The 27536-nt window shown below is 38.0% G+C and overlaps 1 protein-coding gene across 2 annotated transcripts in view; it reads right to left on the bottom strand.

Moving 5' to 3' along the window:
- Positions 1-27536, bottom strand: part of LOC131042665 (mitotic checkpoint protein BUB3.1) — a 162445-nt gene that overhangs the window by 97151 nt on the left and 37758 nt on the right. For both annotated transcript variants that reach the window (XM_057975986.1, XM_057975985.2), the window contains exon 5: positions 2428-2503. In XM_057975986.1, coding sequence (XP_057831969.1) covers positions 2428-2503 — 76 coding nt within the window. The remainder of the gene's footprint in view (positions 1-2427; positions 2504-27536) is intronic.

The following is a 27536-nucleotide window of genomic DNA, read 5'->3' as shown; positions in this document are numbered from 1 at the left end:
CAAAACTCTAACCACTGGAGAAGTTGCATTCCTCAAAGGACCCTCTATTCAATCTTGATAGCCTACGAGAGTCAATAATAGGCTAATCCCATTGAATATCTAATGTCAACAAAAAGGGGACATCACATGTCCCCTGACTGTCAAAACCCTAAACTAACACGACCGGAAAGAAGGAAAGAGGGGGTCCCCATTTGCAATGGGGCGATGTGTGAAAAGGTCACAACAGGTGGTAGGGCTCCAAAGTTAAGGATTATTAGAATGAAAAGGAGGATACTTTGGTAGTGTCAGAACCTGGAAATTCATCTAGCCATAACTTGGGTTGGTAAGGAAACTTCTTTGTAGCTAACAACCATTCTTCAGAACGTTAGGTCTAGCCAAAATTCCCAAGAGGATTCATTTGGGTAGCATTAAAAAGGCAATAGTATCTCTAAAATCAAAGAAGGCTACTAGAAATTGGCAAGTCCTTCAAAGGAGATCAATGACTCTTTTCATTGGGGAAAGATTGGACTTCTAATCCTTGACCCGAAACCAATTTTTTTCTAGAACTAGTTTGTAAGGCTAAGATTCACTTGGAAGCATCTCACAAGCAAAGGCTTCCATGGTCCTAGCAGCCACTCCATTTGTTTAATCATTTTAAACTATAACATTTGTAGAGGGATTTGAGACTGCTTCCTTGATAGTTTCAATCTGTAATGAGCAACTACAAAGAGTTCAAAGAGCACTTTGAATCTTGGCAATATCTTGTTTCCTTTAATATCTTTTGGGATTTATGGGACCTTGCTCCTTGTATTCTCTCATGGAAACTCTAATTGGAAAGGAGTTGCAGGATCTTCAATAAAAAGCTCAAAAGTCAAGATCAGACTTTGGAGGAGACTGTAATAACTTGTATCCACAGTAGCTCATTTCAGAACAAGGCGAAGATTAATGAAAGTAATCAATTTGAGTTGGCAATCCTCAAGAATTGGCCTAAGATTCAAAAGGTTTTTGAAGCTAGACCACCAAAAGCCAAAACAAATACAGAAATTATTTCCTAGAGTCCTCCAGGTTATATTTGAATTAAATTCAACCTTGACAGCGCTGCTAAAAATAATGTCAAGATTTCAGGAGCAGGGGCTACCTTAAGAGATTACAAGGGTGAGGTAATGGCTATTGGTCCCTTGTACACCAGGATCAAATCCAACAATATTGCTGAAGCAGAGGGCTTGGTGTTAGATTTCAAAGTTGGTCTCGATTTCAGAATCAAAAATTTGATTGCTGAAGGCAATTCTAGGATCATTGTAAAAGGAATAGAGAAAGGTAATATTCTTAATTGGCAGCTTCAGAATCTCCTACTAAAGGCAAAGTTCCTAAATAGACAATTTGAAGAATGTCACCTTATTAATACAAAAAGAGAAAAGAATGAAGTCATTGACAGGCTGGCAAACATGAGCAAAACAAATAGCTTCCATCAGTTCACAAGAAACAAGAATAAACCTGCAACTCGGACCTGTTCAAGAACATCCAAATTTATCAATAAAAAAAAAGAGTCTTTTGGGTAAGTAAATCTGTTTTTCCTATTTAGTTTACCTCCCTTTTGCTCTCACTTCATAGAAGACTTCTTGCTTTATGCACTCCTGACCCTCTTTCATTGGTTTCCTTGACTTTGGATTTCTCTGTTCTTTTGTGATTTGGGGCTTCCACTTTGTGTGGCACCCTTGTTCTTTCTATCTACCAGTGTTTTGCTCTATCTCACTTCCCCACAGCCTCTCTGTTCCTCATTGGCCATTCTTCTTTGTCTCCGCTTAGCATACGGCATTTCTCTCTTCAGATTTGCTGCACACAAATTTTTTGGGTTCCATCCTTTGGCACGTGGATTCTCCTTCCATTTCCTGCTGTACAGTTTTGTGGTCTTCGTATGGGCTGCCTTTAGTATTTATGGTGCTGTATATTTGTCTCTTTGTTTATTTGGACTATTTGGCATTATGCCAGCACAGCTGGGATTGATATTTCTTATCCATTTCTTGCTTTATGATTCATTTTATCTTCCTTTAGATCTGCCAACTCACTTTACAAATTGGATTTTATCACAATGCAATCCCTTTGGAGTTTGTCTGTGCCCTTTATCTTGGATAAGCTGGGCTCCTGGATATTTGTAATAGCTTTTTATTTGAGATCATTAAAAAGTTTTAAATTACCAAAAAAAATGCTGATCATTCAGAGATTCCAAAAAATATATTTCAAGATAATTTCTTACCATCAAAAGATAATTTAAAGAATACATTCCAGATCAGTACAAGGTAACTGTAAAAGTTTATAGAATACTCAATATGGGACAAAGATATTGTAGAAAATTCATCTTCTTTTATGTATTTAAAAAATCTCACTTGTATCCCTATAGATAAATAATAAATATTCTTTTGTTGACACCTTGATGCACAAAATACTTACGTATTTGCCTCAGCTGCTTCAGAGGAATCAATGAACTCCAATGCAATACGACCTTCTACAGATCCAATTGCATATCCTATAAGAAAGAAAACATCCTCCCAAATGCAATGAGTCACCAACATACATTACAGAAAACCCTAAAGAATTAATAAAATCGACATGCATTAACCAAGTGTGATGCACTCCAATAGATCAGATGATTGTATTATGTCTAACGTGCCCGGAACAATGATTAACTACAAAATGTATTTTAAATGTTAATAATATTAAATCTCTAAAAGTTAGAAGGATGCAGGTAATCAAAAAACATTTGAAGTCTATGTATACTATGGCAAAACCATAAACATAAATAGTTGAATCATAATGGATTAGATCAACAAGCTAAAAAAATAAGGAGATTGTCAAGATGCAATTAAAATCCACATCCTTAACCAAGATGGCTTCACGTATTATGTCTAAGGCACCTGAAACAACATTTGACTGCAAATTCTCTTCTAAATTTCAATAATCTAACAACTTTCAATAAGAAGGCTACAGGTAATCAAAAGAATATTTTAAGTCTAAAACTACCATGGCAGAACTAAAGACATTATCAGTAATGCTAAAAAGAGCTTGACAGACTGCTGGAATAATGAGATTTTCAAGATACATTTGAGCGACTTAGAGGGTGTGGAAACATTCCAAATATCGACTGCTGCTGATTACAGAATTATAATCATGGGTACTTTTAAGCATTTCTGAGCTAGCTTGACAGAACAGGTCACATGTGATCTGGTGTTACCTTCTTAACAATAAATTCTGATTAATACAGGCTGAATTCCTGTCAATTAGAATTGATTCTAATTGGTTCCATGACAGGATCAACGATGAAGATTTTGATCTGTGGTATTCTTAGGCGACAGAAGCAATGAATCCAAAGTGGCGCAACTTGTATGGCAATGTAGAAGTTGGATTCATTAACTCTTCTGTGTTTCTATTGCTCAGACATTCCAGGCAGAACTAGTGGCTATTATTTATATGCATGGCCAAAGTTCATCTGATAAAATAGTTGGTCCCAATCAAGAATAAAAGTGACTAAGTCAAGATATTGGCCTATAGCACAGAAGACACGAGCGATGGAGTCACCAGTGCTATATAACATTTATCTCAGTTATAATAGTTTTGTATCACATAAATATTGTACCTACAGCATTGTAAATGTCATTATGAAACAAGAGGGGCATGTTCTTGTCATCTCCTTCTAACTGAATGCTTTATGCGTTGGAGCTATTGTTGCAATCTTTTTATATTTGTTGCATCAAAACTACTCCACTAAAAGTCTGCAGCTGCTAATAGTCAAAAGAAACTTGTATGGCTATATTACATTTTATCTCAGTTATAATGGTTTTGTCTGATGCAAACATTGTACCTAAAAGCATTTAAATGTCATTGTGAAACAATGAGGGGTGTTCTCTTGTCATCTCCTTGTAACTGAATGCTTTATGCACTGGATCTCTAGTTGTAATCCTATTATATTTGTTGCATAAAAAGTACTCCAGTGAAAATCTGCAGCTGCTAATAGTAAAAGAAACTCGTATGGCTATCCTGCTGAGTAATTTCTTTCAGACATATAGTTCAAACTGCTTTCTTATAGTGCTTCTCGCACTCTGCAAAGTATGGCAAAGTTGATTTCATCCTTAGTTAAGGCTTCAAAACAATAACATAATGATAACTAAGGCCATCTTCATGACCAACAACAAAAGTGGCCAAAATATCTTAGTCAAATAAAACGATAAAGAAATGTTGTATTAGATGAAACTTCAAAGTATGCACCAACAAGTTTCTATCAACTTATAGCATGCTATTATTTAGTTAAAGTATTTAAAAACACAATATCACATGTTTTTATCGATTTCAACGTGTCGATATCAGTTAATGTCATGCTGGCATCAGGTGACCGGCAATTAGTAGCATTTGACATGAACAAAATACCTGTCAATCCAAAGGGATCATCATCTTGCTGTGAAATTTCTCTCCTTTGACCTGTAATAAACTTTGCCCTCCATTTTCTAGGACTTTAAGTGTAAAATTTGAAAATACCTAATGCTGAAGCCAGCAGTATATCAAGCTAATATGAGCAGTATCTAAATAGAGTGCATCTACACATCTTCTAACTTTTAAATTATTAATTCAATTTTTTCATTTACTTAGATAAGGAGGAATCTTCTTTGAAAATTGTGCATTCTTAGCAGCCCACATCTATGAGAAGATGTCAATAATGCATGTTAAGAAAAATTGAAGAAATAAAGAAAAGACCTACTAGCATTTAAATTCGCATCTTTTAGTATAACAAATGTGCAATAGAACCACTCTACAAATTAGAAGGGGAAGCTCCCTTTAAACTGAAAACTAACCTAAACTGCGCAATATGTACTTGTCATTCACAATCTTTCCAATGGTTTTAGGATCATTCACATTCATGATGAATTAAAAAGTCTCTCTTTAGATTCACCCAAGGTTATGCTATTTTATTGAAAATAAATTCCTCTAAATGCTAGTGCTGTTTAGTTAAAAAGAGAGACTGAACAATACAAGTACACCTAAAGATTGAATAGATTAAACACAAAGACATGAATGCTTTAGTAGATTAAATTCAAGGATTGATACAAAGCCACAAACTCTAATTTCATACAAACTTGCAATACAAAGTTGGCAAACTTGTTAAAACTTAAAAGCAATTTAACCTACCTCAGCACACACAACAAACATTTCAATAGCAATTTAAAAGAAAGATAGCATAATAAATTCTATTGAACAATTATGGAATTATGGATTACCAATAACACTCAATAACAATTTCAGCAATATGAAGGCATGATAATTACCATTGCTAACTGTTGATGTGTTTTTTATGACACCTCAAACATAGAATAAAATACTAAGTATTCTATCCTAACTAGGGAACCTCAAATGCTAAACAATGTGATCAAATAAGGCAACCCCAAGGTTTACAATGTGAACAATCAACTGTTATGTTGGATAGACTCGGTGAATTGATGTAATATTGCTGGTTAACACAAAGAGACTTACATTTTGATGAAACTTGGAATTTGATTACTAAACTCGGTCGGAAAATAAAAGACAAAAAGATAAGGTTGGAGAAATCTAATCTAAACCTAAGAATAATGATGGTAATAGATAATGCTTAGATAGATGGATTCAAAAATCAAACCTTGCTTCGCCATGAGGGAACAACTACACAAAACTGATGCAATCTCCAAAGGTAACGAAGGATTTTCATATTGTAATCATTCATCCAAATACCCAATACTGGCACAATCCAAATGAACATTCACAATCAAACTAGTGCTAAATTAGGTTAAAACTAACCATACACTGCAATTTGCAATCAACAAACTATAGATGGTATGAACCGGAATTCCATCAAATATCATCACATTTCTCCATCAAAAGCAATGAACTTCAACTAAAATTTGAGAAGTAGAAACCATACAAAATGTTGAAACAACACGTAAAGATCTACCATATCTTCAATGAAAATTATGCATTAATTCCACCATAGTCTTGGCAACAATCTTTGATCTCCTCCTATGCTACTTCTACTTGCTAATAATCTATTCACTATTAACCTTTACAAATGAGAAAAGCAAGCCTTATATAGAGCTCTCGATTACAAATGAATGGCTCAAAATGATTTGAAACCGACAACCGAGATAATTCAAGGAAACCCTAATTGGGGTAGTTACAACGACCACCAACTTACATTTAATGCTATCCAATGGGAAAATTGCATGTCTTGAATGTACATCCTTTGAGAGAAAAGGACCAATGAGAAAATAGGAGTTGTTACATCGAATATACTGCCTTCCACATGTATAGTTGTTGATGAGTCAAGTTTGATGAACTTGGACATGTCAACGTGGCATCACTATATTGGTTGAGGTGAATAGGCACCACCTTAGCAAGCATATCTTGTAGATCATCACTAAGAAGTAATTGCATCCTTATCAATATCTCTTGAAACTCAACATCATCCTTCCTTCTAACGAAGTGTGATGGTTTGTATTCCCAAATTGCATCATCGTGATCAAGTTTTCTACTTTGATTAACTCTTCAGAAACTATCTTCTTTCCTTAATCATCCTTGTGCATTTCATCTTCACATTTGGGAATCCTCCTTGTGTTCACTATCCTTATAAAGTCTTCTTCATGTTGCAATGTCCTTCCTCAACATCGTGGGCCTTTTGAAATGTAAATCTTGTATTGATGTTGTTTTCCTTCTATCTAGTTGAATTCCTTCCTTTGATCTTTGATTTGCAAAGGAAATCCAAAGTCATTGTTATTCTTTGTCTTCATTTTGGATCCTTCTTGAAATGTAAATGTTGTCTATCCTTGCATTGTTGTCTTCCAAGTTGCATCTTCATCTTTTCTCAAACTTGAACCTTGATTTCTCCTCATTGCATTGTTGAATTCTTCCATCTGCCTATTCATTTTCCATCATCTTTCCATTCCTTGCATAGCTTAGACTTTGACCTTGATCCTCTTCTTGTCTCCTCCATGTGGTGAAGTCCTTCATTCCACGCTCCATGCACCTCATTGCTCGCATCAAACCTGAAAATAGAGGAAATTTCTTAGATCATGATTAAGAATGAAACCTTGTGTAAGTACAATGCAAGAAGATTGAGCTCAAGACCTTGCATTACAATTCATGTTGAAGAACTTACAAGATGTTGCATGACAATGCTATGAAATGAATTATATCCTAAAACAACATTAGTAATTCACAAAATTCACTTCACAAAACCCTTCAAAAATCTGGAAATGCACTCTTAGAACTTCTGGAAATGATGTTCCAGATCTGAAAAATGAACTTTCAGGTATGGAAATTGCTGGAATCAAAGTGTATATCTCCTTCCTTGCCAAAGAGTTCACCTCCCTTTTGACAAATTTGCATTCTTGCTGCTGTCAACCCCTGGAAATTCGCCCCCAAACTTGATCTGAATCACATTCTAGGTCTGCTACAACATTCGCTCCAGGTCTGCTCCATAATTTTGCTCAGTCTGCACTTTAATGAATGTTGATTCTGCTTTTCAATTCGCCTTATCCCTGCTGCATCTTCTGCTCTTTAAAATCCACTTTGAATTCAAGGAAGAAATGACCTTTTTAGATCTTACCTTTATACAAGGGAATTTCTTATTCCTTGAAAGGGGGTCGGCTTAGGAGGATCTTGCATATTTTGTTTCAAATTGTTTCACATTCCAAATTAAGCCAACTGTATGAGCATTCTCCTTGTCATCTTATCAGGTCGGCCTCCTTTCCTAGTGCATTTTACCTTTCTTGAAGACGTATAAATATAAAGTCAAGTACCCTATTCCCCCAACACACCTCACTCTTGGATATTTATTTATTCTCTGCTCTGCCCTGCTCCATAAATTCGCACTTCTCTGCCTTGATTTCTTTTGAATGTGTTTTGCATTTGATGTTAGGCATGAAGTTTTGATCTTTCCTTTTATAGAGCTCATCATTTTTGCATTTAGGACCTCTTAACAAGGCCAAGTAGTTATGAATGATTGCATTTGATTTAAATAACCTCATGAACTCGGCTAAGCTTGATGTCATTTGCCTTTGTTTTCAAAATCTTAAATTTCCCTCTTTGACAGCCGACCCAACTACTTAGCACTCCCTTGGCAGTATTTGCATATGTGCAAGGATATTGCTAGGCACCTTTTCCATGTGTAGAGGGACAAGAAGGTCGGAAATACATGATGAGGAACAAGCTAAGGCAGGTTTTCCATGCTGTCAAGGACAAACATAGGCTCACTTTTGTGGTGTCCATGGACAAGGACTAGCATAGGGTGGTATTAGCATTTGCATTAGGATAAAAGGGGAGCGCAAGTGAAAGGTGAATAAGGACTAGGCAAGTGTAATGTCCCCTTCTCAATTCTAGACTGATGGATGGAGTCTTAGCCTATTTTGGAAACCCGTAGGCTAACCAGAAACTAAACTAGGGTTTTTGTCTTCAGGAAGGTTTTTGGAGAGGTGTTAGCAGGAGTTATACAGTTTGTTGTCTGGACTATTTCTGGGTTTTTCGTGAGCTTCAGGATGGTATAACATGCATTCCAATCAGAGAGGATTTCTGAATTTACTATTTTTAGTAAATTGCGATAGGCTGGTGGTTGTTTGCTTTATAGGGTTTTTCTAGGTTTTTTGAGAGCTCCAATGTGGTTTGACATGCAAATTCTTCAGAGATGATTTCCAAACTTTCTATTTTTAGTAAGTCACAACAGTTGCTCAGAATGTGGTAAAAATCACTTTGGAAATACTTACTATTTTTAACGGTATGCTATTTTTAGTAAGTGCTATTTTTAGTAGTACTATTTTTAGCAGGGGTTCAGCTGGTCAGTTCAGATGGCTATTTCCGACAGGTCAGTTTGAGCAGTTTGTCTTCGAACATTTTTTGAACTTGTTTTGGCAAGTTAAGTATTTGATGAAAAATGGTGTTTTAAATTAAATTATAACTTAAGGCAAAAGTTGGACAATTTATTTAAGGGGGATTGCTTAAGTTATATTGATATCTAAAGTCATTTCCTTAATTATATGTTGGGCGATTCTTGGTTGAGGAAAATATTTTATAAGTGAATTATTGTTAAGGCAAGATGGACGCCTTAGGAGGAAAATAAGAAAATTTTATGATATAATTCACTTTATTCTTTGGACGCCATAATACACTTATTTGATGTACTTTTTTATAAAGTGTATTTGCCACCATGTGATGGGTGATTTTGGGAATAATGAAATGAAATGCAAATTAAGGAAATTGGAATGTCATTGTTTAATCCCATATTGGAAGGAAAAGAAGTTCAATTTGAGAAGGAAGTTATAAATGTGTGCCTTGGCCTTCATTTGAGACTAGCCATTCCTATTATAACAAAGTGTTGTCGAAATAATTTCCGACTCTTGCTCCAAGGGATGCATATCTCTAGTACCTTCAATTTCGAGCTTGAAAGATAGCCCCTAGCTGAATATTGTGACTGTTTCTCATTCAGAGGAGTAGATTGAGCTTAACGAAGATAAAGATATTTGTTGTTTTCTGATTTTTGAGTGTTATTTTCAGTTTTGGAGTTGCCATTTTGGGTGGTGCTGAATGTGAAATTCATTCACAAGTCTTTGAGAGTTCAGTCATTGTTTCAGGGTATTCTTCCTTTGTTTTCCTCTTGGTTAGGCAATCCATTTTGCTAAGTTTCGTGGATTTTGGTGTTGATTTGGATTTTCTAGACAAAATCGCCCTTCTTGCCTGGTCGTACCATGCTGAAGTCTGCCTTGGGAAGCAGGCAGTGATATTGGTTCAGATTTGCAACGATTTGTTGGCTTTGGCTTGGGTGCCTTCTCTACAAAGATCATTCGCACTTGATTTCAAGTCATTCGGAGGAGTGTGGGTAAAGTTATAAGCATTTAGGTGATTTCTCTAATTGCTGGTCTGTTATTTCAGTTACCTGTTCTTTATATCAGACCTGAATTATTTATCTGTTTGGTTACTTTCCATATGTTGGATAGCTCATATTTGTTAGAGGATCCATTCCTAACATTTTGGTGTGAGTAGATATCAATTTTCTATTGTAATCTGCAAGCTAGTGCTCTCATTGTAACGCTGAAATCAGTAGTACTGATCAGCCTTTGCTTATGGCATTTTACATTTTGTATTTCCCACTATAGAAGTGGAAGAGGATGGCTTAGCCACCTATCTATTACTTCAATTGGTTTTCAAAGTCCTCCCGCTGAATAAGTGGTTGAGTGATATCATTTTCAATATTGTAATAGTTGTCCTCCCACTGGAAAGTGGTAGAGTGATTTTAGATTTGAGTTGTTCTTACCTGCTGAGCAAGCGGAAGGCGTTGCCTTGCCAACCAGCATTGTACTTCAGTTTTCCTTTGGAGCTAACGATCCCCTATTCACCGTATGCTCTCACCTTCCCATATTGGGCTCTTGGTGAACAAAAAGTGGAAGGGTTACCTTTTAGCAACATTGTATTTCATTTTCCTAACCTTAATGGGTGCTTTGATGTGTTAAAAAATCAAAAAAAAAGTAAGGGGGACATTTCAGCAAGGCGGTTTTGAGGAGTTCCCAAGGACAAAGCTAATGCATATTCAAATTGACTAAGGACATTGTGGCACATATCCATGCTAGAGAAGGGCAAGGAAGGCACCAATCCAAGGTGTGCAAGGACTTTGAAGGAATTCCTAGCACTTGGGAAGGATGATTAGGGAATGAGGAGCACTAAAGAGGCATTGTCAAGGACAAATGACTGAAAAATTTTCCAACAAATTCCATGGATTTGCCAACGAAAAAATTAATCTTGATTGCGAATCCATGCTTAGGTATCCATCTTGCATTTTGATTTTCGAATTCTAAATTTAGACTTAGGATTGAAATTTTTTGAATTTAGAATTCCATACTTCACAAAAGGAATTGAAAAAAAAATTGCACTTTTGTCTAAGGATTATTACAAATTTTTCTTATTTTCCCTTCCTGTCAAGGTCAGAAAATTCGACCTTGGCAAGGAATTTCTTTGTCTACGTATTGAATTTTCATCATTATTCACACTTGACATTTCAATCTTCAATTTCCTAACAATTTTCCTTGACAACATTTTTTCAATTTTGACAACTTTGAAAACATTTTTGCAATCTCGCCCTTAATGTACAACCCTAACATTTGTTCATGGACTTCGGACTCGAAACTTGAATTCCTGACTTAGTCGCACCCTAAGGACAAATTTTGCATTCTAAGTCATTTCAAGGATTGATCAATACACTCTTTCTAGACTGACAAGATGAAAACCCTTCTCACAAACAAAGGATAGAGACTACGACATTATTGCCAAGCTAAAGACAACTAAACAAAACACTAAGCTAGAAAGCGAAAAAAAGTGGGGGTCCTGTTGTGACCATTTCACACATCGCCCCATTGAAAATGGGGACCCCCTTTTTTTTTTGCTCGTTTTTCCCTCGTTTTTCGCCTTCGTTTTTTAGGATTTTGTTGGTCAGTCAGTTGTCTGGATTTAGGGTCAACCCTTAGGGTTTTAATTTCTGTCTTTTCAAGCCAAAATCCAGTCGTTTTGAGAGTCTTTTGAGCTTCCTTTTCGAAGGATGCTAATTTTGAATGCAATGAATTCGCCAGAATGGTCTAATTTTCAATTGGAATGTTGATGCAAAGCTTAAATTTGTTTAAGTGTTGGAGATGAAATGTGAATTTTTGTCCGATTGAATATTTTTGACCATTTTTTTACCTTTTTTGATTTTGATCCTAGGCATTGGAAATGACTTGTTGTCGCCTTGTGAAGTGTTAAAATGTGAAAAATCATGTTATTTTGACCTGTAGGAGCAAAATCGCTCCTGTCCCTCAGTGAAGGACGGGAGCTCGTTTTCAAATATCTCACTATTCCTGCAGAGTTCAGATGAATTACGAATTGTAAGTGATGGAGAAAGGCGAGATCTTACCATTGAATATAAATTGAAGATTTTCATGAACACAGAAATGCCTCCAGGAGGAAAATCGCTCCTGTCCCTCAGTGAAGGACCGGAGCTACAAATCAAATTTTGCCTTGTCCTTGCGGGATTTCGACGACTTGACGATTTGAAGAGGTCCAAAGGGAGATGCTTTACCAGATGAATATAATTTGAGATGCAAACACGAAGGAGAATGGTCCAGAATGCAAACTTCGCTCCTGTCCCTCAGGAAGGGACCAGGGCGAAGTACATTATAGCTCTCGTCCCTCTCCCAGGGACCAGAGCGATATTCTTCATTGGGCAAAATCCAAGCCAAGATCAAGTCAAGTTCATGTTTGGTGGCAAGGAAGAGTGTGAGATGAACTCATTGAATACAAATTGAAAATTTTAAAACGTCTGCAAGGGTCCCAAAAGGCCTAGTTCGCTCCTGTCCCTCAGGAAGGGACCAGAGCGATTTTTGTTATAATTGATTTTCTTGCCAAGTTGCAGACGATATCAAGGCATGGATGAATGGGGTAGAGCATGACGAGTCCGTTGAATATAAATTTGGGACCTGACAAAGTGGAATGAAGGCCACAAGGGATGGATCGCTCCTGTCCCTCTCCAAGGGACCAAGGCGATACAGTGGTTCAAGGCCGTTCCTCCAAGTTCAAGACCTTCTAAGACAAGGAACGAGGGTGGCAAGGACATTTCAAGACATCTTCATCGAGCACAAGCACTTAAAGGTCATCACAATGAAGAGATTTACACTCTAAGACCCAGATCACTCCTGTCCCTCATGAAGGGACCAGAGCGATATCTCTATAATGGCGTAAATTTCAAAAGGCAAACAAGTTTCGAGCAACCAAGAGGGTCGAAAGGACATCATTTCACGTAATGAAGATGATTGCAAGTTGGTAAAAACAAGAACAAGCACATAATGATGAACTTCGCTCTTGTCCCTCAGGAAGGGACCAGAGCGATGTTGGATATATTGGCCACTTCATGCAAGATTTACGTAAGGTCAAAGTTTTGCGAGATTGTAGAAGGTCCATGGCATGATTAGAGGGTGATACAAAAGGATTTTAAACGTAAAATGATCATCAAATTAAACATAGAGACCATATCGCTCCTGTCCCTCTCCAAGGGACCAGGGCGATTTGCTTTGGATTCTTCGTTTTGCTCCAAGTTCATGCCAAGTCAAAGCTTCGCAAGGTTATGCAAGGTTCAAGGTGTTTTTTGAAGATCACATGTAAGAATTTTGAACGTCAAAACGTTGCTAATCAAGTTAAAGAGCTCACATCGCTCCTGTCCTTTGGACAAGGACCAAGGTGATCCCATCAAAGCACTCATAATCCTTCACAGTCAAGGCAAGGCGAGGATGAACAAGGTAAAGGACGGCATTTGGAAGACATCACAACGAAGATTGAAGTTTAAAGTTGCTAAGATTATGGAGAAAGACATGGATCGCTCCTGTCCCTCTCCAAGGGACAAGGGCGATGATCCCTCTAAATGTCCAAACACCACATGCAAACAAATGGAACGAGCATAGAAGGAACAAGCAATGAAGTTATTCGCCCTACAATGAAGGATCGAAGATCAAAAATGCGAGGTCTACGTGAAAACATGGAGATCGCTCCTGTCCTTTGGGCAAGGACCAGGGCGATGAACACCCAAAGGCACTTATGCGCACATGCAAGGCAATCAAATTCGAAGGACCCATCAAAATGATCGATATTGAACGTGGAAAGGAAGGAGATGAACGTTGAAAACATGACAAAATCAAGGATCGCTCCTGTCCCTCTCCAAGGGACCAGGGCGATGAGGTACGTCCCTTTCGTTTTCATAATTTTGGCGCCAAATAAACATTTCAAATTTTCCTTAAATGCTAAGTTCGATAAAATTGAAAATCCTATTTAAATTAGCATTTAATATGGCGTTGATCATTTATTAATTATTTTGCCTTTATTAAAAAATCGAAATTTATAAATTAAAAACGAAAGGCATTTAATTAATTATTAATTAATCTATAAAAAATCGAATTGGAGCGCTTTGGCATGTAGGTCGCCCTTGTTATTTAATTAAAAATCATTTAAAAATCGTTCAAAATTGCTATATTTTATCAAGTCGGCCTAAGGGATGAATTGAGGTGCAAGCGCTATATATAGGGAGGTGAAAACTATTATTTTCACATCATTATTTTTATCCCTCTACATGCGAATTAAGGAGAAAGAAGATAGTGCGAAGTGTGCTTGAAGGGGTGCGAATTCCATTCAAACCAAAGGTGGCGCTAATACATCTAAGGTGGTGCGATACTTCATTTGAGTGAATTTGCCAAGAGTTGAAGACCACATCAAAGGCGAACTTGAAGATCACATTGAAGACAAAGGGTGGTGAAGTTGATAATTTGAAAGAGATCTCATACCTCAATTTGGCCTAGGCGAATTTTGTCTTTTTGCATTCTAGAGTTAGCTCTCTATTGAGGTATGGCGATTTCATTTTTATTGCTTTATCTATTCATCGTCATATTTTAAGTTTTGAAATTTTGAATTTTGAATTTCTTAGCTCAATCTTTCATTTTTTTTAGGAAATGATAACTCTAAAGACTTATCATGAGGTTTCCTAAAAACTTTATCTCTCTAATCAACGTTATTCATTGCAAAATATAGTTCTCATAATGACATGTTGTGTAGGTATGGCGACCCCGAAGGCGGGAGCATCCACCAGTCGCTCAGCTCTCATGAAAGAAGATCAGAAGACCGAAGAAGTGGAGACCAAGATCGTGTCGAAGTGGAGCAACATTGGAGATACAAACTTGGGGAACTTTAGCACGAAGAAGTTTCGAGAGGTCCCCTACATTGGCAAGCCATCACCTCTCGCCCGGAGAATAATAGAGAGTGGCATCATTAAGGCGGCCGGTTTTCCTCCAGCTATTCAGTGCCACGAGTTGATGATCGAATGTGCCCGACACTATAATCCACAGTCCAGGACGATCGTGTCCAATGAGGGAAACACTTTGGCGTACCTTTCAGAGGAAGCTATAAGTGAAGCTTTCCATCTTCCAGAGCACAGGGACATGATATACAAGAGCATAGAAGGAGCCAGATCAATGTACGATGATGATCCAGATGCTTGCCTAAGCATAATTAACAAGAACTGGCTACTCAAGAGTCGTCCCCATCTAAGCAAGATTCCGAACACACCGCACAGGATTGATTTCCAGGAGGAGTACAGAGATTTGATTACTATGCTCAACAGAGTTACAGGAGCACCTCATGCCTTCTATTTTGAGAAGTGGATGTTTTACTTCATCCAGGTGATTGTTCAAGGAAAGGGTACAATACATTGGGCTAGGATAATTAGCCATTGCTTAGACGTACAGTTGAGGAGACTCAGGGCTACTAAGTCCTTCCACATGAGTTCATACGTCATCTATGCTTTGATCAGGAGTGTTGAGTACGCAGGACTACCTCACAGAGGAATGATTGGAAGAGGACCCGACGAGGTCAGAGCTTGTGATTCCTATGCCTACTTGCATCATCCGCCAGGGAAAAACTACAAGTTAGTTAATGACACCTTCACGATGAACATCACGAGGACGTTGCAAGGTGGGATTCACAACAGATTATCTCAGGATGCCCAGGAATTCATCAAGAGGTACGGTGCTTGGTTCATTCGGTTTCCCAAATTCACTTACATTAGAGTGCATGGATGTCCTTTACCTCCATACATGTTGCCGAGGTATCCGACAAACAGAATTGTGTTACTTGAAGTAACAAGACAGTTGGCAGCATATGCAAAGGCATTCAGGCACAGACATCAGAATGGAGTCCAAGTACCTATTATTTTGGGTAATTCAGTTGAGGTATGTCCTAATGTTTTAGCCATGGATGACGCAGAGAAGGAGTTAGCCTTGTATTCTCTTTCTTCTTTTGCTTGGAGAAATAGCTTTGATCCACATGGACATTTAGAGGAGACGGTCGGTAGAAGATTTAGACATGAGCATCAAATTGAAGATTTTATGATGAATCTCCTAGATGATCTTGAAGTGAAACGAAAGATACATTCTAGATTGCCTTTGGATTTCATCAGGAAATGCAGGATTTACAGAGTGGCCGACCAAGCTCAGGACAATGGCAGACATATCCAGTCTTCCTATGATAGAGAAAGCAAAACAATAAGGTTGGATTGGAATGAGCCCGAGGTCGTGGATTTAGATGCTTTGATGGCACCAGTCTTGTCTTGTACTCGCAGATGGGTAGACGTTCAGCATCAGAAGTTGAGAGAACAAGGCATAGCTATGTCTTTTACTTTGGAAGAGAAACCAGCCGAAGGTGGAGCAAGTGTGAGTGAAGGCAATCCTAATCCTAGGAATTCAGGTGAAGGTAACCTTCGATGTGCCAGTGAGGGCAATCTCCATCCAAGAGGTTCGAAGAGAAAAGAAAGGTCAGAAAAGAAAGAGTCTTCCAAGAGAAAGCAAGGGGCCAACAAAGATCAAGCACCAGGTACTTCTTCTAGATCAGAGAATAGAACAATTCAAGTGGAAGAATCCATGGAGTCTATGGTACAGAATGACAGGCAGGAGGAAGGACAGGCACAGCATGTTTCGTCAGATGGATCTCTCCAAGACTATGAGTTAGATGAAGATAATGAAATGACATCTCCTCCCAGAGAAGAAGAAATGGTGCATAAAGAGATTCAAGTTCAAGAGACAAGATCGAATATTCCAGATTGGTTGAAGGAAAGATTAACCAAGGTGATCGTAGTAGAGGACGAGGACAGTGCAATTGATTTAGAGAGCCTTGTTGGACGTTCACATGTGATAACAGAGAAGAAGAAGGCTACAAAGATGTCCAAGATGATTCGAGATGAGACTGGATCCAGAAAACTGCAGATAGCTACACCGGCAGCAGACAAATATGAGGGTGAGATCCTAGCAGAGGATTATGATATACAGACTATTGAGTTAGGACCATCCACAGCAGAGCAGACAATGGATGATGCTACCGACACATTTGAGGCATTGAAGGACAAGCTTAGAGAAGAAGTGGAAAAGAATAGAAAGCTTGAGAGAGAGGTCGGTGCATGGAGGACATATTTCAGTCACATCAATGAACCTTTGGGACGTCAGGATCTAGTTAGATCACCAGTGCAGGCATTGCCCCTTCAATCGATCAATGAAGCAGAAAGATTCAGGAACCTGGTCCAGCGTACATGTAGTTGGATGGATAGATCTCATACAGTGGCCATAGAGTTTGTTACAAGGATGACGAAGATTATTCATCAGGCTATCCAAGTTCTTGAGATAATCCACAGATTGATGGTAACAGTAGCTGCATTTGCCCATACCAAGGACGTTATCATCCCTGTCTTGAAAGTAATAAGACATACATCCAGAAGAATTTTAGCGCAGGAGAGGATCTTGGAAGGTGATTCTTACAGTTTATTTCAGTGGTCAACCTTACTCCATATAAAGAGTGTTCTCTTCGAGGACATCAGTGTTAGATGTGGTCAAGTTGAGGAGGTGATCAATCCGATCCAGGACAGAGTATTTGAGGTACTTCGTACCATTCTTGGCAGAAGGATCGAGGTCGAGACAGATGTGGATATGCAGGAATTTGAGGATAGAATCAAGATCATCTTTTGCAAGGACGCAGATGTTACAGATGAACAGTATGATCAGATGTATGCCACCATGCTCTTGATTGATAGAACGAAGGAACTTGAACCTACTTGGGACGCAGCTCTTCTAGATGCATTCGATCAGGTCATCCACTTAGAAGAGAGTATGAAGAATCTTCCCGAGATTCCGATCACAGAAATCGAAGGAATCGTGACAAAATTCATTGCATATGCTAAGAAAGAGAATTGGAAAGGGAATAAGATTCTAGATGAAAGGTTGTTACAGATGACATGACATCTTATTTCTCATTGGTTGATACCTCCTAGGTTTTTGTGCCAAATTTAATATTTGGCTATGTATTTAATATTGTTCAGTAAAAAGGAGGTCATTTGTAACAAACCCTAATTAGGGTTTAGGTGTCATGATCTTGTCCGTTGATTTACTTTCAATCTGGACCTTTCATTGTAACTGGGGATGCTATATATACCCCCATTTTTCATTTCATTTGTAATAGTTAATAGTGTAATAGAGGAATAGAGTAATAGTCAATAGTTGATGTAAGAGAGATTAGAGTTAGAAGCAATTTTATTTTGTAGCAAGATTGAGTTTGAAGAGAGAAATTCAAGCAATTGTTGTACATGATGACTTGGAAATCAATAAAATATTGAAGTTATGGTGTTTTGTTGCAAATTTCTTGAGTTATCTTCATGGTTGTTTGATCTACTTGAATCGTGCTCAATCAAAGTAGTTTGTTAAAATTGAAGGACAAAGTGTGAGATTTGATATTTGGTAGGATTCGCAATCCAAACCACTAGCTTCTTGCTGATTGTAGGAACGCCTTGCGTGGTCGACTGGAGAATACTTTGAGTCCCTTAATCTTCAATCATTATTGTATCTTGGATATGTACCTTCGTAGTAGTGTCCTTGATCTTTGATGTATTGAGTATCATTTTATTACCTTAGAAGATCGCACTAACTCCAATTGAGTTGTTATCTTATGGCAAAATTGAAGTTGGTTGAATCTTGCCAAGTCTCGTCCATACTAAGTCATTCATAGGGTTAGGCTAGATTAGACCTCTTTTAAATCCTACTCCTTTTGCTATTTTTTGAAAGTTTCTTTAGTTTAGAAAATCTTTGAACTTTTGGAATACGTAAGGCCCCTTGGAGGAAACAGCAAATCACATCATACCACTAAAAGCTTGTCCACACGTAGAGACCCTACTAAAAGAACCTTGGAGTCTACCTAACTGATCCTTTACGCGAATCTTCAGCAGTTAGAGACTATTTTCTCAAGAGAGGATAAGATGCCTATTGGTATTTTATTCTGTGTATGATTGTGTATAAAATACACGTCAACAGGTCCCCATTTGCAATGGGGCGTGTGTGTTTACAACACAACACTAACTAAGTGCAAAATGGCACTTATTTATAATATTTACAAAGCTATTGCATGAAAATAAAAATAAAATAAAAACTAACTACAACTTCAACTCTAGTTATTGACTTAATTGCATGTAATACAATCTTTATTACAAAATCTTATCCACTAAAACTTAATATTGGACTCTGACAAACTCCAAATAAGCAGCGAGCATGAATTATTACAAACTCCTACTTAAAACATACATCTTTTCCATGGCAAGAGATCTAAAGATGGATAATCTAAAAATAGTTGATTTCAAGCTATAAATGCCAAACACTTAAAATAGCACAAGCTCCTCATATGCTAGAAATAAAAACCCTTAAAATAGAACGAGCTATAAATAGCTCCAACTAAAAATAGAAAATTCCTAAATATGCTCATTTTCTCTAAAAAGGTGATGACTAAAACACGAGAATAGACAGTTCTAAATGATTTTGATGATGCACACTTTTGCTTTCACATGCACCTAACAATGAGGTTTTCAAACTTCCTAATAAAAGAGATGCACACTTGATAACTAGATTTGAAAGTTCTCTGTGTGAGGTGCACGCCACAACCCCTCACACACACTACACATTGCTTTTTAATCTTTCTATTTAAAATTTAAGTTTTCCTTTATGAGGTTTGCACCTAATAACTAGATTTTTTAACATTGAATTTTTCCTTTCGTAATATGCACCCTTCTCATGTAGTGTGCACATATATATAGGTTTTTCACTGACTTGAAATTAAAGCAACTTTTCTCTACAAAGGCGTGTGTTTGTACCCCAAGTGTGCACCTATGGCTTAGTCTGAAATTGTTTTGAAAGATTTATCTTTTTCCTTTCTAAGGCATGTGCCTCTAGCTCAAACACACTTTTTGCACAAATGTTTTTTTGAAGCTTGCCATTCTGAGGCACACACCTACAAATTGTCGAGACTCCTTGGTATCATTTATAAAGCGCACTCCTAATTTCTTTACAAGACATGCACCCTAGACTAAGAGCACACCTATGTATACCACTTTGATTATTAATTTGAAATTGAAACCAACTTTAGTGAAATGTGCCTCTCTATATGGTGTCCAAATCTTGACTTGATATCGAGAAAATTCCTCTTTAAAGTGCTCCTATTAATGATTATAAAACAAACTTTCCAATTACCCTTCATTCTCCTTGATGAAGTGCGATCATATTCCACATATAAACTTGTGTGTAAGCCTTCAATCTTTTTAAAATCTTCATCATTTTTGTTGTCCCCTTTCCGAAAATAGAGCCATGGAGAAGACCTCTAACCTATATCCATTTCTCATAGTCTAAAGGGTACTATTTTAAGTTGAGCCCAATAATTTTTAGTTTAAGGGCAACTTACATAATATTATTATTAAAATAAAAAAAGTATTTTTAACACTACTAAAATAAAAAATATTTTTAAATACTCCAGATAAATAAAATAAAAAGTATTTATTAATACTAAAGGCAATTAATCCCAAGGGCACAATTAGAGTGCTACAAAAGGAGGGCACTTGGCTTCATTTCAACATCACATTTTCTGACATCATGTTGCCACCTAATTTCTAAAATTCAAGCTTTGTGCTTAAGTTTTCTTCCGGACCAAAACCCTTGGTTGATATAAACATCTCAGAGGACAAAAACCCTCTTGGATTTCCACCATTGGATTTTGGGACAAGAACCTGTTGATGGTGTTTTTACGCACTATACAACACAAAATAAAATACTAAGTATTCTATCCTCTCTTGAACAAAGACTCCCAAATGCTAAGTTGTGTGATCAAAGGGGACGACTCCAAGGTTCTCGAATGTCATGTCTTGACGTGCTCTTGGATAGACTCAGTTGTTTATGATGTTATATTGCTAGGATCACAAGGTGGATTTACCTTGAATGCTTGAATGCTTTGAATGTTGTTGGAACGTGGAAACTAACTTGGTTTGAAAAAAAAGGAAAAAGGATAGGGGTTATGAAAGGGTAGTAAAATAATATGGGTAGTGGATGGGTAGGCTAGGATGGGATTGGGGGGTATGTTAGGAGAAGCAAGGGGTAAAGGGTGTGTGATGTAGGTTAGAGAATGTAGGAAATGGAAGGTATGAGAGGTAGAAGAAAGGTAGAAAGTGGGGGTGATGGAAGGTAGGGTAGGTGCGAGGAAGTAGGGGGGAATAAAGTAATGGAGATGAAGGATGACGGAGGGATAAGGGATATGGGGTGAAATGGAAGGAAGTGAAGGGGAAGTAGAAATGTAGGATGGATGGAATGTTAGGAAGTAGGAGGGTGAATGGAATGGTTGAGAGGTGGTAAAGGAAGGAGGATGAAGGAAGATGGAGGATGAGAGATTGTGAAGTGGAAGGGATGAATGTCAAGGGAAGGATGGATGAAAGGAAAGAAGGTGAAGAGAAGATGAAAGCAGTGGAAGTGGAAGGCGGTGGGCACCCACGGGCAATGTTGGGAGAGGCAGGTCGAAGGCCTAGGAGGGCAAAGGAAGCATTGTACCTCACTCATCTTAGAGAGAGCCTTGACTTGATTACATCTTAGCCACCTAAGATACTACACTTCTTCCAAATGAAAGGATAATAGTAAAAGACTCTACAACTATCCTAGAAAGCAAGAAAAAGTGGGGGTCCCCATTTGCAATGGGGCGATGTGTGAAAACGTCACAACATCTAGCACCACCTCAAATAAATGTTCCTAAGCATTTCAAAGACAAAGACTCAATCAACACTTAGAACCTTCTAGAAAATTCAACCCAAACTATCAAAAGACTAGAAAGCATACTCAACGAGGAAGAAGAATCTTGAACCGTATCAAGGCACCTAGTCTTTGATTACCCATGTGTGTGCAAATGTATCCATTCCGGCTCACAAGAACAATGTGACTACTAGGATCCGCCATGAATAGCTACATAGTTATCCATACTTCATAAGCATCCCGGATAGAGCCTTGCTGCTAGCGAGCGTCTATAGCCCCGACAAGGTCATCGCAATAATCTCACAAATATTGTTCCATTGTCAACCGAGCATCCATAGCCCTGATGTAGTTACTCACATGTTCCCAAAGCCAAACACTTTGATATTTCATTTTCATTTTTTCATTCTTTTCTTGATTTTCTCTTTTCTTTCTCATTTTTTCTCTTTCTTTCGATGATATTGCCTTTCTTTTCACATATTTTCCACAGTTTGCAATTTGGCTCATAAGCAATGAAGCTCACTTGGGTTTGAGAATTACAGTGGCATTGAAGTTGGATTTAAGATTTTTCACTAGCCACGACTTCACCTAAGAAAACACAATGACTTGGAGCAATAGATTAAGCGTGTAAAGTATAGTAATCAAAAGATGTCGGTATCAAGACATAATAAGTGATTTCCTTCTGAGTCAAGTACGATTCCTAACCAAATGATAAAGTCGGAAAGGAACAACCTTGGATTCTAAAGCACTTCATAAGTAGATATCTAAGAAATGGACCAAACATAAAATCCAAATCTTGCCAGCGTGTAGGAAAGAATAACACAAACACCTATCTCACAAATGAAGGCTCCCACTTAGGACACCTAAACTAAGCAAAACGAATGACTCTAAAGAAAACTAAACTAAAGCAAGCGAACTAAGCTAAAGAAAGCAAGTGACTAAACTACTTGAGCCACTAAAGAGTCATGAGTCAAATAACTCAAGGCAAACTAACAACCTGGCTCAACAAAACCTTTAAACTAAAGCATACAAAAGAAAACCTACTCTAAGCTATATACAAGACACCTAGAGCAAACACGACTCAAAAAAGCGACATATATACATGACTTTACATGGCTTCTCAAGATATGCAGCAAGAGCATGGCAATAGCAATGGTTCTAAGATGGGCAAACTCATCTTTAAACTTAGAAAGGTAGGCTCTCTCAATGCATGTCTCATACTCAGGCAAAACTTCACTCAAGGTGATCAATTGTGGCAATTCATTGGGTCCATGGTCAATCCAAATGCAAGTTGTTTTACCAAAGCCCCCATAATCAAAATCATAGTAACTTTCAAAGCTAGGATTAAAGAAAGAAACAACCTGACATTGTTCATGTTCAAACAAAAACTCTTGCTCGAATAGAAACTCTTGCTCGCCATCCACTAATGCATCGCAAGAAGAGAGACCATCAACTGCTTCAGAAGGTCGCCACTGGCGATGGATCATTCCACTCGCAGCTTTGATATGCAAATTTTCACTTGCTAGTTCTTCTGGCATCCTTAGGAATGGAAGTAGCATAGCCTCGAACTACTCTTCCTTCTTCACTTCCATGGTGGCAACAGGTTCAATATCTTGCATAAACCATGCATCCTTATGAAACTCCATAAGCATATCTCCAAAAATGAGTCTCCTTGATAAGTTGATCTTCAAAAATTTATTCTAGTGGTTTCTAATAGACAATCTCAAGAGATAGCAGCCCTTTGTATTGTTCATCATCTTCTGGCTCCATTACTTCAATAATGTTTGAAATGTCTTCCTTAAGGACGGCTTTAAGCTCCTCATTTGATTCTTCATCTTTAATAAGGATGGATTCTCACCAAGGACAACTTCCTATTGAATGGGTGGTGAATGCTCATTTCCTTGTTCTTTGAATGGTGAAGCATTAAGTGAATCTTGAAGATCCTTCAAGTCACTCTTACTCTCTGCTACGTCTTCTTTCTCAATTTCTTGGTGGTCCTCATAAGTATCCATATTTTGTAGAAATTCATGTCTTAGCATCTCCACACATTGGTCTTCGCTTGCTATCATCTTGGTGGCTTGAACGTCTTCAACTGCTTCTTCATCTTCTTTGGATATAAGGTAGGCAAAGCTATCACTCGTTGTAGTACATTGATCATCGAGTTCAACAACATTATCAGCTGGCCATTCTTCCAATAATTCTTCAGGAGGTTGGAGTTGATGATGAATCATGCCACTCTCAGCAACTTTTTTGTCTTGGAACAATGTTGGCAATGACTCCTCTTGTGCTTCTTCCATGAGGTCTTTCAACGTCCCCTTGAATTGTTCTTCATATTTGGGCTTGCTTGTGCTAACTTGTAATTCTTCATTCAATCTTTCCATATGATTGTCTTCTTCTTCAAAGATGCTACTTGAAACTTCTTGCAATGCATTCTCAATAATCCCCTTTTATAGCATGAGTGAAAGTTCTTCAAGGACTTCTTTCTCTTGCAATGGATGTGAATTATTTTCTTCCTTGACTATGGGATTGACACTTTGATCATTGCCTGTCATTGCTTTTTTTTCAACCGGCTCAATTACACTATCTTCTTGTGATTCTTCCTCTTGGATAGAAGTTGTAGCGTACTCCGCTTTAGGTGCAAGGTGTGAAAAGCTACCCACTATAATAAGTTGATCATCATGTGGATTTATGTCATCGACGAATGATGTCACAACACCTTGTTCTTGTACTCTCCTACAATTGATAGCTGCAAGGTAGGCATTCCAAGCTCTATCCCTGTTATACTTGTCCCAAGATAGGATCAGCAATCCATATTGGCATTTGATTCCATTAATAACTTCTTGGCATTGGAGGCAAGTGAATTTGGAGTGGGGTGCGTTGTGAACTTGTTGTGCCATATTCACACATCGCCCCATTGCAAATGGGGACCCCTACTTTTTGCTTTCTAGGGTTAGTCTTCCTAGTTTAGTTTTTTAGGTTCTTGGCTATTAGTCTTTGCATTGAAGGGTTGCCAGAGGACTCATTAGGATAGGGTGGTCTACTTAGGTTCAAATTGGTCAATAGGTGGTCCAGGTCAGGGTCATTATTTAAAGTTTCCTCTTGGTTAGGCCTGGGAGCTTGTTAAGTCTTGATTGGGAATAGAGGGATCTTTGTACCTTGCCATGAGTCTAAGTGAAAATCCAAGGGTGGCCTTGCCTTTAAGACCTAGGGCATTTAGTCAAGGAAGTATTGAAGAATTTGAACACAATTGCCAAATTCGTTCCTGACCCTTCCAAAGGAACAGGAGTGAATTTCCTTAGAATCCTCTTTTGCTCCCAGTCTAGACCTCAAAGCTTACTCCTACACCTTGACTGAGTGAGGAATGACCTATTTTTGCCTTGTGAACAAGTTGGAGCGAGATGGGATGAAGAAATTGGGCTTAAAACATCAATTTCACTCTTGACTCTTCCAAAGGGTCCAGAGCGAATTCTCCTAAGAGCCTCTCTTGGTCCTACTTGCTTCCAGGCTTCAATTGAACGAAGAATGATCTATTCATGCCTTTGGAAGTGAGTTGCAAACAAGTGTGATAAGGAAAAGTGAAGAATTTGTGCAAAGAAGCAAATTTCACTCCTGACCCTTCCAAAGGGTCCAAAGCAAAATTCCTAGATAGGTCCTGTCCTTCCAAAGGTATCTAAGCGAAATTGTTAAGATGCACTTTTCATTCAACATTTTGACTAGGCACTTCCTTAAGGTGGTTTGTTGGTGTGTCCTAAGGTGAGAACAATGTGATTGAGGGTGAGGTTTGAGTGTTTGGAAGGTATCTAAGACTAATTCCTCAAATTCGCTCCTGACCCTTCCAAAGGGTCCAAAGTGAATTTCCTTATATCTCCCTTCTCGATCCTAATTTGCCTCATAAACCTTATCCCTATGGCATGATTGAGAGAGTATTGATGTGTGCAACAAAGTGAGGTGATGGAAAGTGAAGGATTTGAGAGTAATTGCAAATTTCGCTCCTGACCCTTCCAAAGGGTCCAGAACGAAATTTGTCTAAGCTCTTGACCCTCTCAAAGGGTCCAAGGTGAAATTCTCCAAATGACCTAATTCCTCACTAGAAACATTGAATGGTGGTCATGCATGGCAGAGAAAAGGATCAAAGATCAAGTTTAAAGAAAAGCTAAGTGAAAAAGGATGAGAATTGAGCCAAAAAGAGCAAATTCACTCTTGACCCTTCCAAAGGATCCAGAGCGAATTTCTCCATGAAGCATTATATCTTGCTCAAACCTATGAACTAATCCATTCCCAAGCATTTTTGAAGGCAAAACACTTGTTTTTGATGAGGAAGGTTAAAAATGAAGTCAATAATGGAAAATTTGAGCCTAAACATCAATTTCACTCCTGAGCCTTCCAAAGGGTCCAGAGCGAATTTCTCAAAAACATGTATTTTCCTTACAATTTTAAAGCAAATTGCCCTCAAGCTATTTTCCTAAGATGGTTTGAAGCTAAGAGAAAACTTTATCAAGGACAAGCCCTTTTTTCCAAATTTCACCCCTGACCCTTCCAAAGGGTCCAGAGCGAAATTTGTCTAAGCTCTCGACCCTTCCAAAGGGTCCAGAGCGAATTTCTTCATTACCTTGCTCAAATCTTTAAACTAACTCATTCCCAAGCATTTTTGAAGGCAAAACACTTGTTTTTGATGAGGAAAGGTTGAAAATGAAGTCAATAATGGAAAATTTGAGCCTAAAACATCAATTTCGCTCCTGACCCTTCCAAAGGGTCCAGAGCGAAATTCTTAGAAAGACATATTTCCTCACCAAAAGCATTGAGTAGACACCACTTTGAGAGCATGTTGGCTTGAGTATGATAAGATAAGGGGGAATGGACAAGTGCTAGGCAAATTGAATGAGAATTGAACCTAAAAATGCAAATTTCGCTCCTGATTTTGCTCCTGACCCTTCCAAAGGGTCCAGAGCGAAATTTCCTAAACCTCTATTTATTCCTTGTTTGAAGACCAAGATCTTTGTTCCTATGATGTGGTTGAGAGAGGGTTGATATATACTTGCCTTGAAAGTAATTTGGAGCAAAGTAAATGATAGAATTGAGACTAAATCACAAATTTCGCTCCTGACCCTTCCAAAGGATCCAAAGCGAAATCCTTAGGACTCCCTATTTCACCTTGTTTCAAGCTAGGATGGAGGCTAGTTGCATAATCATGATGGAAGGAGGTTTGAAAGGTTAAGTTCAAGGCAAAGAAATGATGAAAATATGAAGAATTGAGCAACTTTGTCAATTTTCGCTCCTCACCCTTTCAAAGGGTCCAAAGCGAATTTCATTATAGGTCATGTCCCTGGAGAGGGTCCAGAGCGAATTTCATTATAGGGCCTGTCCTTCCAGAGGGTCTAAAACGAAATTGATCTTAATGCCTTCTTGTTGATAGTTTGAAATGAGAAATACCATGTTAGGATAAATATATCATAAGTGCTTGACACCATTTTTTTTGTTTGTTTTGCAAATCAACAAAATCAAGGTGGAGGAAGATTAGGCCAAGACAGGGGCGACCTCTTCAAGTTTCATCATCATCAAGGACACTTCAAATGAGTGAGAGAAGACTCAAGGTGCTTCAAAGTTGGAGGACTTCAAGTGTTCAAGGAGTTGCAAACAATAAAGCTAACCATCCTCAAAGACCTCATTCTACCACATGGAGAAACCACAGGATGTCAAAAAGAGGGATCTTGCAAAGAGAGATATGCTACCAGAGAAGGAGTGACTTGACCGTGAAGAGGCCTCATCAAACATAAGAGAGTCAAGGAGAGGTACATCATCCATCAAAAATATCAAGGACGAAGGAGGATCAACCAAAGCCAGTGCAAGGGTACGTTGAAAGAAGCAGATAGTTTCAAAAGAATTAATCAAAGTTAGTTTCTCATC

This window comes from Cryptomeria japonica, chromosome 3 (genome assembly GCF_030272615.1).
Source record: "Cryptomeria japonica chromosome 3, Sugi_1.0, whole genome shotgun sequence".
Taxonomy (NCBI): Eukaryota; Viridiplantae; Streptophyta; class Pinopsida; order Cupressales; family Cupressaceae; genus Cryptomeria; species Cryptomeria japonica.
Note: the sequence above shows the minus strand (reverse complement) of the source record. Positions and strands in the feature narration are given on the sequence as shown.